Raw genomic sequence first — 12,757 nt, 5'->3', positions numbered from 1 at the left:
ATTCTGCCACCCATTCTCCCAACTCCACTAACTCTGACTTTACTCATAACTTTACCATGTTCAACTACTGTGGTTCGGAAATTCCATTAAAAAGGCAAATAGATTCAGGATTTATCGTTATAAGCTTACATGACAAGAATGAAGAAATAATGCTGTCAAATAATAGAGGTGATTATAGCAGAGAAACCTCTGAAGACACCAATATGAATTGAGAATGTACATGTTTCATGATAAACTACAAAATGAGCTTCAAATGTAAAAACATTCCAAGTTTGCCTCTGGTCCTTCAAAATCTCAATATTTCTGCAATGTGACCATTAGGACATTCTAATTTCCCTTTCTCCAAGTTAGGCTAGTTTTTTTTAAGATTAGATTAGATTCCCTACAATGTGGAAACAGGCCCTTCAACTCAACGAGTCCACACTCACCCAGACCCATTTCCATCTGACTAATTGACTAACACTACGGGCAATTTAGCATGGCCAACTCACCTAACCTGCACATCTTTGGACTGTGGAAGGAAACCAGAACACCCGGAGGAAACCCACGCAGATACTTGGAGAATGTGCAAACTCCACACAGTCAGTCGCCCAAGGCTGGAATCAAACCTGGGCCCCTGAGCCACCATACTTGAACTCACTTGTTAGTAAATCAAAGTGGTCCAAACAAACCTACTTTGGACCCTTCACAGTCTATAACATCATGTCCTTGCATCAACCTGGAATCAGACTTATCAGTTTCAGAACAGTAAATTAATCCAGGATCTGTGGCAAGAAAATGTATTTAGTTTGAAGATGATCTTCTGGATAAATATCAAGGTGAAAAGTACCTTGAAGAAAGAGATAGATCTCCCACAACTCCACAGCAGCTGCAATCTCTCACTCCCACGTTCTTAACTACACATCATGTTTTAGTGACACAGTTTGGGCAATGATACTTAAAATTACAACTGTGACAAATGCAGGCTTTTCTCAACCACATAATCTCAGCTAGAAGTCATTGTACACACACTGGCAGCAGCAAGCATTCTAAAACTATAGATTGTTACTTGTTACCTGCGTAAATGTACACCACAGGATAAACCACTGATGTTTGCAAGGGACACAACGCGTCACTCAAACCATGCAGTTAAACAGGAAGAGGACATTATCATGGAAGTGTGATGTCATAAGTCTTTTTTGAAGTCAAACTAAAATAGTTCCCATTGGAATGACGAATATACTAACTTCAATGGACTCAAAAGGTCAGTAAAAGACATCATACCTGCATACTGGTGGATATATTTTGTCAAAAATACAAAATCTTCTTCTAAACAATATGCTTCCCTTGTAAAACTTTAACTGTCTTTCCAGCTCTGAACATGAATCTCTAAACAGAGGGATGTCTGGAATACCAGCCTTAGTTAAATTTTAATTCAATACTCTTCCCTTTTCAGATACAAATTAGCAACAGTAAGGCACAGATTTTTCATTTTAGTTCAGAGCTTTTATTCCCTCTTCTGGTCCTACACAAAACTGCAACAAGATGGTTCTGACCATCAGAACAGCTGGGATGATTTAGAAGAATAAATGATTAATTTCAAAAAGGGTATATAACAATTTTCTACTAATAGAATGTGTCACAGAATTCAAAAACAATTTCTTTGCATTTTTCCCCATGTAACTTGTACAGTGGCTACTTGTGTAAGTCTTGACACGCAGTGTGCCGTTTATTACCAGGGAAACAGAGCAGAGATCAGAACTACCCTCACCCAACATCCAAACTTAACCACACAGTACCACAAATGGTTGCTGAAATGTCTTCAAGAACAGAGATGTAAATCAGTTGTTATTAAGGTCCCGGCGACTTCAGAATTCAAAAATGTTCATCTTTCAAACAAGGTATTAAACTTGGGTTTCACATAGTCAAAGGCACGTCAAATACCCTAATGTCCTATTAAATAAGTAACAGCAATTTCTTCTTGTGTCCTGCCAAAATACATTGACCTCACCAACAGTTACACTGCTTTCTTATTTTATCTCACTTGTGTTTGCACATTGTAATTATGTAGACACACAGCAGCCAATGGCAACAGTTCAGAACGTTTTTCAATGGCTTCCCCACCCACATTGCATTGTACAAAGGATGTGATAATTCAGTATATATTTGTTTAAAAACATCGCTGTGCCTGCTCATAAAGCTCTTGGATACCCACTGATGTCAGTTCGGTTATGACTGTAATTTTAAAACAAATCCATTTGATTAGATAATGGTGGGCTGATTTGATAAGATATATAATTTGATAATAACCTCAGAGCCGGTCTCAGAACCTGGTGCATGCATTTCAGCTGCAGTTGCATGGGAAGCTACAGCCAGACCCGAAGCCCCACCAGCAGCAGACGTGGCACTTTCAGACATTCCTGAAAACAAAAAAAACGCATTGGCCAAATGCAGGATGTACTTTTAAACAACATCAACAAAGGAACATGTCCAAGAACCTACATTTAAAATTGACAACTATTAAATGCAAGTTGAAAGGAAAATGTCTTAACTAATGCTTACAGCAAGAGCTCGTCTAGACTACTTATGGCACCGCCCACAAAATGAATACTGATCAAGGATATTTTTAGGCTAATATCTAAAACCTTGGTGACTGAGTGTTTTTTAATTTATGATTCTTAAAGCTCAATTTAATGCTCAATTTTGACCACAAATATACTGCCTTCTTCCCCTTCCCATCCCAAAATCTACTGTTTACAGCCAACCATTGGCTGGAAGTGATGACTGAATCAGCAACAGCCAATCATCTCGGAGAAAGTGAGGACTGCAGATGCTGGAGATCAGAATCAGTGAGGCGCTGGAAAAGCACAGCCGGTCAGAAAATATCCAAGGAGCAGGAGAGTCAAAGTTTTGAGCATTAGCTCTTCATCAGGAATAGATGAAGAGCTTATGCTCGAAACATCAACTCTCCTGCTCCTTGGATATTGCCTGGCCAGCTGTGCTTTTCCAGCGCCTCATTTTGACAATGGCCAATCATCTGTCTGTTCAGTGGAAACTACACATTATTTTTAAAATGAACAATTGTTTCACCATTTGCCATAAGAAAAGCAAGTGACAACATATTCACAGCTCAGTTACAAGGAATACATTAACACACAGGCAAAATACTGTGGATACTGGAAAGCTGAAATTAAAACAGGAAATGATTGAAATATACAACAGGTCAGACAATATCGCTGAGACAGAAGTTAGCATTTCAGGTCAATGAGCTTTCATCAATTCCAGACCTGAGAATCTCAGATATGACGTAGAAGTAGAAAGAGGCCAGTTACCTGAGTCTGTTCTGCCACTCAGTAAGATCATGGCTGATTTATTTATACTTTAGATTCCACATACCCATCTATTCCCAATGTGGCTTTTATTTTATATAAGCTATTCATTGCTGGATTTACATCAGAGAATTGACCATGTCCAGCAGGACAGTTTTTAACAATTACCCCTTCGCATTCAACATTACCATCACCGAATCCCCAATCAACAACTTTGGAGTGATACTGGTCAGAAACGTAACTCCACAGACCATATTTAGGCTGGAAATTCTACAGTCAACCTCCCAAAGGTTGTTCACCATTGACAAGGTTGATGTCAGGGGTACGATAGAATACACCCTACTTGCCTGGATGAGTGCTGCCCTAAAAATACACAAGACATTTAAAACAATGTGACCCACTTAAACTGGGGTTCCAGATTTACCGACATACAACTTACAAAGGCAATCCCATACAGGGGTCGAGTTTTAAATATCTGACATATCAACTGTCCATATTCAATACTGATGAATGGCTGCTTTATATTGCCCTGCATTGTGCTCCAACGTCTTTACAAATTGACTTGCGAACAGATTCAGGAATGAAACCCGATCAAAACCCAGGGACTGCCTGAAAGCGAGCAAGTGTTTCCTTTACTATTATTACACGGAGACACCAGTGTGCAACATCCACAAGGTGTTCCGCAGGTACACTCCAAAGCTCCATTGATAACAACTTTCAAACCAGCAAGCTTGCAAACTGGGCAAGGGTGGCCCATGGATAGGAACACCTCATGGCCTACATGTTCCTCACAAAGTCACACATAGTTCCAAAACAGGATTAAGTCAACATTTCTTCACTGTCACCAGGTTAGAGTCTTGGAACTCCCTTTGTGATGGCAGTATAGGTAAACCAGGTGGACTGCAACAGTCCAAGGTGGCAGCTCAGTATCCCATCTTCACAGCGGCACCAGCCAGCCTGCGACACACACACACACACAACAGAAATACTGCCATTTTTCAGAAACCCATATCCGTTTTAGGAAAACACGCATCTGGAATCATGAGTGCATTTTATACACAGTGCAAAATCAAAATAGGTTGCCGTCTTAGCGTTGTATAAAAGTACTTTCTGAAAGAAATAATCAAGCAGTTACTGGTAAATTAAGAGGCTTTTAATGTATAGGAGTTTCGAAATGTTGTTGGTTGCTCTGAAATGGTGCTTGAAGTGCCTCCAGTGCTCTCAACATCACTATCAACTTTAACACAATCAGTACTGCTTTTGTCATCCACCTCAGCAGCAGAATCTTCCCAAAACAAAAAGGCCCTCACATGTGACCCATTTTACTGTTTGAAAATTACCGTGCCTCCAGGCACCAAGACAAGCAATAACGCATGGAAACCTTTAGCACACAACTACAGTTTAATACATAAAAAATCAAATAAATGTGAACATTCAAATTTAAGTACTTTGTTTCACTCAGGCTCTCCATACTCCTTGCTGACAGAAGACTCAGTGAAACTCCTCCCCTCCACACAATAGCAAGGCTTCACAAACACATTTCCAAGAATGAGGGATTTCAGTTGCTTGGATAGACTGAAGAAACTGGAGTTCCTTTTCTCTGAGCAAAGATTGAGAGGAGGCTTGATGTGTGTTCAAAATCATGAGGAGCCTCGATGCAAAAAATCAAGAGAAACTGTCCATCGCTAGAGGTTAGTGGACAAAATTAAAACACATTAACTGGGGCTAATACATTAAAGCAGATGGAGAGTTGGTTGAGAGACAGGCAACAGTAGGGAATAGAAATGGAGTCCTTTTTCAAGTGGCAGGCAGAGTGTGTTGTGGAGAACTGCAAGGATCAGTGCTCAAAGCCCCACTATTCATGATCTATATAAATGATCCAGATGGGAGGACCACATGCAACATCTTTAAGTTTGGTGATGACACAAAATTAGGTGGGGGTGAAAGTCGTGAGGAGCATGCAAAGAGGTTTCAAGGTGATTTAGACAAATGAGTGGGCAGAGACATGGCAGATTCTGTATAATGTGGCTAAATGTGAAGTTGTACACATCAGTGTGAAAAGCAGAAGAGTATTACTTAAATATTGTTATATTGGGAAGTGTGCGAAGGGATCTGGGGTGTTCTTGTTCACTGGTCAATTAGACAGGCAGATGCAACAAATAATTAGGAAAACGACTGATATATTGGCACTCATTGCAAGAGGATTGAGTTTAAAAGTAGGAATATCTCACTGAAGTCATACAGGGTCTTGATGAACTCATACCTGGAGTATTGCATGTAGTTTTGGTCTCTCTATCCAAGAAACAACATACTTTGCGTAGAAAAGTACAGCGGAGGTTCACAAAGATGATTCTGGAGATAGCAAGCCTGTCCAATGAGGATAGTTTGGTTCAATTGGCTCTATATTCTTTGGAGTTTCAAAGAATATGGGGGGGATCTGAATGAAACTTATAAAATCTGAACAGGCTTGGACAGATTGGACGCAGGGAGGATCTTTCCCTGCATGGGGAGTCGAGAACCAGGGGTCATAGACTCAGGAAATGGGGTAAATCATTTCGAACTGAGAGGAAGAAAATTTTCATCACTCAAAGGAGAGTGAACCTGTGGAATTCTCGAGGACAGAAGGCTATGAAGGCCAAACCACTGAATATATTTAAGAAAGATATATAAATTTCTAGATTTTAAAGGAATCAGGGGTATTGGGAAAAAGGAGAAATAAGCATTAGGAAATAGGAACAGCCATGATTCTGTGAATGGCGTAGCAGACTCAAAGGTCCAAACGGTCTACTCCTCGTTTCTAGGTTTCTATTAATCTACAATATTTCGTTGACAAACACCACCCTCAACCAGCAATTACAAAATGACATTTAACCACTTGTCTCAGGAAAAACAAAGAGCCAACATATTTTTCATAGACTTTCCACATTAGAAATGTTGGCATAAAGAGTGTTCTGCAAAATTCAACGGAACAAAGTCAGGATTTTGAAAAGCAATTTGGGTCATACGCTTGACTTTTATTGAGATACAGAATACTTAAAATATAATGGAACACAGATACTTGGATAACCTTTTCCATACACTAATATAATTCTGAATATATTTATACACAAAACAACATGCTGTTGTCTCTGATTAGCGATCAAAATGTTACTTTCACTCACAAAGGATTCTGGGTAATCCAAAATGGAGGATGGAAAAAATGTCTGGCTGTAACAGCTGCTCCTTTTTTTTTTGAGGTATTTTAGGTGCTGGAGGTGATTTCTTCAAATTCCAGGAACAGGAGTTACTGTTTTATATGCTGTTGCATTGTTTTGGAACTTTGGGAAAAAAAGTCAAAACAACAGCAGTTTTAAAAGGAAGAAGAATAGACAAAGGAAGCACGTGGTGAGGACGGTGCAGGAGAGAGAAAGAGAGAAACTGACACTGCCTTTGCTGTTTGAATCCGTGTGTCGCTGGACATCGGAGTGCATCTGGGAAAATTAACAAACAGTGAAATTCACAACTAATCTTGGAGGAACTGTTGAGCTAAGCTCACAGCACAGAAAGAGATAAGTTATTTGTAGGTTTTAAGTGTGGCCTACAGAAAGTCTGCAGTAGTAAGTACAGTGGGCTCTTTCTTGATTATATGTTTTTGGAGATATGTCTCTTGATTAAACTTAAAATATAAGCCATAACTATTAATTTAACCTGGGGCAGTGTTTGTACAGGAATAAGACTGTTATTTTCTGGGTCTGTAGATTGTGAAGGAGCAAAAATGGCCTTTGCAGCGATATGTACTTCTTGTCAGATGTGGGAGTTTAAAGAGAGGTTAAGGGTTACTGCGGATTATATCTGCCATAGATGCTGCTGGTTGCGAATCTTATCAGATCGAATTGATCAGTTGGAGAGACAGTTAGAAGCGATGAGGAATTTGCAACAGCAACAGTATGTGATGGATGGCAGTTATAGGAAGGGGGGAAAGTCTCAGATACAGTCACATAGATGGGTTAGCTCCAGGAAGTGTAAGAGGGGTAGGCACCCAGGGAAACAGTGAGGAAAGAGATCAAGCTGAGACTGGTACAGTTGAGAACAGAAGCGAGTCAGTCAGGGCAGGCAGAGACAAGAGCTGAAAATGTGTTGCTGGAAAAGCGCAGGTCAGACAACATCCAGGGAACAGGAGAATCGACGTTTCGGGCATAAGCCCTTCTTCAGGAATGAGGAAAGTGTGTCCAGCAGGCTAAGATAAAAGGTAGGGAGGAGGGACTTGGGGGAGGGGCGTCGGAAATGTGATAGGTGGAAAGAGGTCAAGGTGAGGGTGATAGGTCAGACTGGGGTAGGGGCGGAGAGGGCGGGAAGAAGATCTCAGGTTAGGAAGGCGGTGCTGAATTCGCAGGTTAGGAAGGCAGTGCAGGTTAGGAAAGCTTCCCTCATTCCTGAAGAAGGGCTAATGCCCGAAACGTCGATTCTCCTGTTCCCTAGATGATGCCTGACCTGCTGCGCTTTTCCAGCAACACATTTCCATCTATCAACTCTTAATGATGCCTGGTATCTTCATGTGCCATACCTGTCTCTCAAGGATTAGCCTGTTCAGCTATCAGCCAAAGTGTGCAGTGTGAAGGCATCCTCACCACCCCAATCTTAATGGATATATTAATGTATGGCCATCATCCTTCATAGCTGGAAGAATATTAAGGACAAATAGTTGGGTGAATATTTAATAACCACCAGAAGAACATCAGCATTTAATACACAACCATTATAAACAGACATCAATCCCAAAGGAACTGCTACAAGGAGCTCAAGCCACCTATTCCAGATGCAACACATGTACAATAAACTAAAGTCAGAATTAACACACTGTTGAGGAATACAAGGGGCCTTGTAGCTGTGCTGTTGCTGTGAGCTGCAAAGAGAAATCGTATATTTTCCCTCTCCAACATCAAGTGTCAGCCAGTTGCTCTGAGCCAGTGGAATTTAAATGCAGGCCCAGAATTTAAACAATCTGGGTCTCAAACTGATAATAAGAGAGGGGTACTGGTGGTCGAAAGCTGATTGGAGGCAGATGTTCGCAGGTAAAGGGGCGGCTGGAAAATGGGAAGCCTTCAGAAATGAGATAACAAGAATCCAGAGAAAGTATATTCCTGTCAGAGTGAAAGGGAAGGCTGGTAGGTATAGGGAATGCTGGATGACTAAAGAAATTGAGGGTTTGGTTAAGAAAAAGAAGGAAGCATATGTAAGGTAAAGACAGGATAGATTGAGTGAATCCTTAGAAGAGTATAAAGGAAATAGCAGGAAACTTAAGAGGGAAATCAGGAGGGCAAAAAGGTGACATGAGATAACTTTGGCAAAGAGAGTTAAGGAGAATCCAAAGGGTTTTTCAAATACATTAAGAACAAAAGAGTAACTAGGGAGAGAATAGGGCCCCTCAAAGATCAGCAAGGCGGCCTTTGTGTGGAGCCGCAGAAAATGGGACAGATACTAAATGAATATTTTGTATCAGTATTTACTGTGGAAAAGGATATGGAAAATATAGACTGTAGGGAAATAGATGGTGACATCTTCCAAAATGTCCATGTTACAGAAAAAAAGTGCTGGATATCTTGAAACACGTAAAGGTGGATAAATCCCCAGGACCTGATCAGGTGTACCCGAGAACTCTGTGGGATGCTAGAGAAATGATTGCTGGGTCTCTTGCTGAGATATTTGTATCATTGATAGTCACAGGTGAGGTGCCGGAAGACTGGAGGTGGGCAAATGTGGTGCTACTGTTTAAGGAGGGCGGTAAAGACAAGCCAGGGAACTATAGACCAGTGAGCCTGACATCAGTGGTGGGCAGGTTGTTGGAGGGAATCCTGAGGGACAGGATGTACATGTATTTGGAAAGGCAAGGACTGATTAGGGATAGGTAAAAACAATGACTGCAGATGCTGGAAACCAGATTCTGGATTAGTGGTGCTGGAAGAGCACAGCAGTTCAGGCAGCATCCGAGGAGCAGTAAAACTGACGTTTCGGGCAAAAGCCCTTCATCAGGAATAAAGCTTTTGTGGCCCTCAGCTGAGGCAGGGCTGACTGTAGAGGAGTTAGGTGCCAGCGCATTGCTGCAAGCGTGGAGCGGAGGATCTTGAAGGAGAACTGTTGCTGGTGTTTTTGAATCTGTAGTCTGTACTGTTTGTCCTGTTCGGGTCCGAACTCTGCTGGTTTAAAGGTGGTCCGGAGTCCATGTGGGATGAGTTCGTTACGGAGGCAGGCACTGAGGAAGCAGATGTGGCTGTAGTAGCGAGTTTGTTTCAGGACATGGTTGAAGAGCTTCAGGGCTGAGGAAATGACCTGGGAGTTGCAGTGAGAGAGAGACTCCCTGAGATTCTTGTAGAGAGAGGAGGAAAACTTCTTCAAGGCAGGCATCCTTGCAAGAGGATACGCAGTAGGGTTAAAATCAACAAGGTAAAAACAATGACTGCAGATGCTGGAAACCAGATTCTGGATTAGTGGTGCTGGAAGAGCACAGCAGTTCAGGCAGCATCCAAGGAGCAGTAAAATCGATGTTTCGGGGTAAAAGCCCTTCATCAGGAATAAATAGTCAACATGGCTTTGTGCGTAGGAAATCACGTCTCACAAACTTGATTGAGTTTTTTGAAGAAGTAACAAAGAGGATTGATGAGGGCAGAGTGGTAGATGTGATCTATGTGGACTTCAGTAAGGCGTTTGACAGGGTTCCCCATGGGAGACTGATTAGCAAGGTTAGATCTCATGGAATACAGGGAGAACTAGCCATTTGGATACAGAACTGGCTCAAAGGTAGAAGACAGAGGGTGGTGGTGGAGGGTTGTTTTTCAGACTGGAGGCCTGTGACCAGTGGAGTGCCACAAGGATCGGTGCTGGGTCCTCTACCTTTTGTTATTTACATAAATGATTTGGATGTGAGCATAAGAGGTATATTTAGTAAGTTTGCAGATGACACCAAAATTGGAGGTGTAGTGGACAGTGAAGAGGGTTACCTCAGATTACAACAGGATCTGGACCAGATGGGCCAATGGGCTGAGAAGTGGCAGGTTACCTCGGATTACAACAGGATCTTAATCAAATGGACCGAGAATTGGCAGATAGAGTTTAATTCAGATAAATGCGAGGTGCTGCATTTTGGGAAAGCAAATCTTAGCAGGACTTATACACTTAATGGTAAGGTCCTAGGGAGTGTTACTGAACAAAGAGACCTTGGAGTGAAGGTCATAGCTCCTTGAAAGTGGAGTCGCAGGTAGATAGGATAGTGAAGGCGGCGTTTGGTATGCTTTCTTTTATTGGTCAGACTATTGAGTACAGGAGTTGGGAGGTCATGTTGCGGCTGTACAGGACATTTGTTAGGCCACTGTTGGAATATTGTGTGCAATTCTGGTCTTCTTCCTATCAGAAAGATGTTGTGCAACCTGAAAGAGTTCAGAAAAGATTTACAAGTATGTTGCCAGGGTTGGAGGATTTGAGATACAGGGAGAGGCTGAAAAAGGTGGGGCTGTTTTCCCTGGAGCATCGGAGGCTGAGGGGTGTCCTTATAGAGGTTTACAAAATTATGAGGGGCATGGATAGGATAAATAGACAAAGTCTTTTCCCTGGGGTCAGGAAGTCCAGAACTAGAGGGCATAGGTTTAGGGTGAGAGGGGAAAGATATAAAAGAGACCTAAGGGGCAACATTTTCACACAGAGGGTGGTACGTGTATGGAATGAGCTGCCAGAGGAAGTGGTGGAGGCTGGTACAATTGCAACATTTAAGAGGCATTTGGATGGGTATATGAATAGGAAAGGTTTGGAGGGATATGGGCAGGGTGCTGGCAGGTGGGACTAGGTGGGCTGGGGGATTTCTGGTTGGCATGGACGGGTTGGACCGAAGGGTCTGTTTCCATGCTGTACATCTCCATGACTTGTTAATTGTTATTTGTTTCTTTTATATCTCTCTACTTCAGCTCCTGTTATTGAAGATATTCCTTTTTGCTCAGCAGATACCTATATTTTGCAGTTTCTTGAACTGCACTCACACTCGCCCAGTTCTAAATCTGCACCAGTTGTTTCACTTACATCAGGTGTAGGGAGAAACCACACAGCAATATTTAAGTTGTGCAGAAAATGAAAAAACTAAAGAAAATAATCAATACAAAGTTATTTAATTGTTTTGATGTACCAAGTGAATAATAATCAACAGCTAAAAGAATTTGTGGAGTTAATTCAAATGAAGTAAATATTTCAGAGGTAATGTTTACAAACAGCCACAAGATGGTGCAGTTTACCACTTTTAGTTCAGAGATCCTGAAAACACAAACAGCTGAATCACACAACACCAGGTTACAGCTTACAACACCAGGTTATTTGGAAGTACAAGCTTTTGTCAAGTAGCTAGTGAGGCTGGATCATAGGACACAGAATTTGTAGTAAAAAATTAAAGTGTCATACAACTGATGCAAAGTATTGAACAAACCTTGACTGCTGTTAAGTCTTTAATCACTTCGAATGGGGATGCAGATTTCAATGATTAATATGTAAATTCCAGAACTTCTTTCAAGTCACAGTCCCAAGATAATATAAGGTTTTATACAGAAAAGTTGACATCTCACCTCAGACAATGTATTAAAGGTGTGTGGTTAGGGTCTGTCTGCATCCCAACCTTGGTCAGACTGGTTCTATTCCCAAAGTCGGAATTTATAAAATGTCACATGGACTGACTGCCTACAGATTGTGTGCTTTTTGAACAATATAAAATGCACCCACAAATACAAATCTGCAAATGTAAATTTCCCCCCAGTGAGTTTTGAGAAGATTTGTAGCTCAGGTTGAGGTTTTGGATGTAGGTTTGCTCGCTGAGCTGGAAGGTTCATTTCCAGACGGTTCGTACTAGGCAACATCTTCAGTGGGCCTCACGCAAAGCAATGTTGAAAATTCCTGCTTTCTATTTATATGTTTGGGCTTCTTTGGGTTGGAGATGTTATTATTTCCTGTGGTGAAAACCAGAACTCTATCAACAAACACATCGAGTTAGACCCCATCTACCACCCCCTGAGAAAAGGAACAGGAAATGACTTCACCACAGGAAATAACATCACCAACCTAAAGAAACTCAAACATATAAATAGAAAGCAGGAATTTTCAGCATTGCTTTGCCTGAGGCCCACTGAAGATGTTACCTAGTAGGGTAACAAAACGTTGGGAAAGTAAATACCCCCATCGACTTATATGTGTGTGAGAGGGAGAGAGAGAGAGCGCATGTGATTGGGGGAGTGAGTGAGAGGGTGTGCGTACGTGCGAGAGTGTGTGCGTGAGTGTGTCAGAGTATATGCCTCTGAAGTTGTGTGCCTGAGTGAGGGTGCACGTGTTTCTGAGAGAGGATCTGAGAGAGTGTGATCATTTGTGAGTGTGATCATTTGTGAGTGTGATCATTTGTGAGTGTGATCATTTGTGAGTGTGAGTGTGTGTGAGTGTGTGTGAGAGTG

General features: G+C 41.6%; 1 protein-coding gene across 4 annotated transcripts in view; it reads right to left on the bottom strand.

Annotated features, from left to right (window-relative positions):
- arfip1 (ADP-ribosylation factor interacting protein 1 (arfaptin 1)) overlaps positions 1 to 12,757 on the bottom strand; it is a 206,456-nt gene that overhangs the window by 134,581 nt on the left and 59,118 nt on the right. For 3 of the 4 annotated variants that reach the window (XM_043699966.1, XM_043699976.1, XM_043699985.1), the window contains exon 2: positions 2,290 to 2,399. The exons of the other annotated variant lie outside the window; for it this stretch is intronic. In XM_043699966.1, the coding sequence (XP_043555901.1) occupies positions 2,290 to 2,397 (108 nt within the window). In that variant the 5' untranslated portion in view covers positions 2,398 to 2,399. The remainder of the gene's footprint in view (positions 1 to 2,289; positions 2,400 to 12,757) is intronic. 4 annotated transcript variants of the gene reach the window in all.

Source organism: Chiloscyllium plagiosum, chromosome 1 (genome assembly GCF_004010195.1).
Source record: "Chiloscyllium plagiosum isolate BGI_BamShark_2017 chromosome 1, ASM401019v2, whole genome shotgun sequence".
Classification (NCBI taxonomy): Eukaryota; Metazoa; Chordata; class Chondrichthyes; order Orectolobiformes; family Hemiscylliidae; genus Chiloscyllium; species Chiloscyllium plagiosum.
The sequence above is the reverse complement of the archived record's forward strand: the minus strand, read 5'-3'. Positions and strand labels throughout refer to the sequence as shown.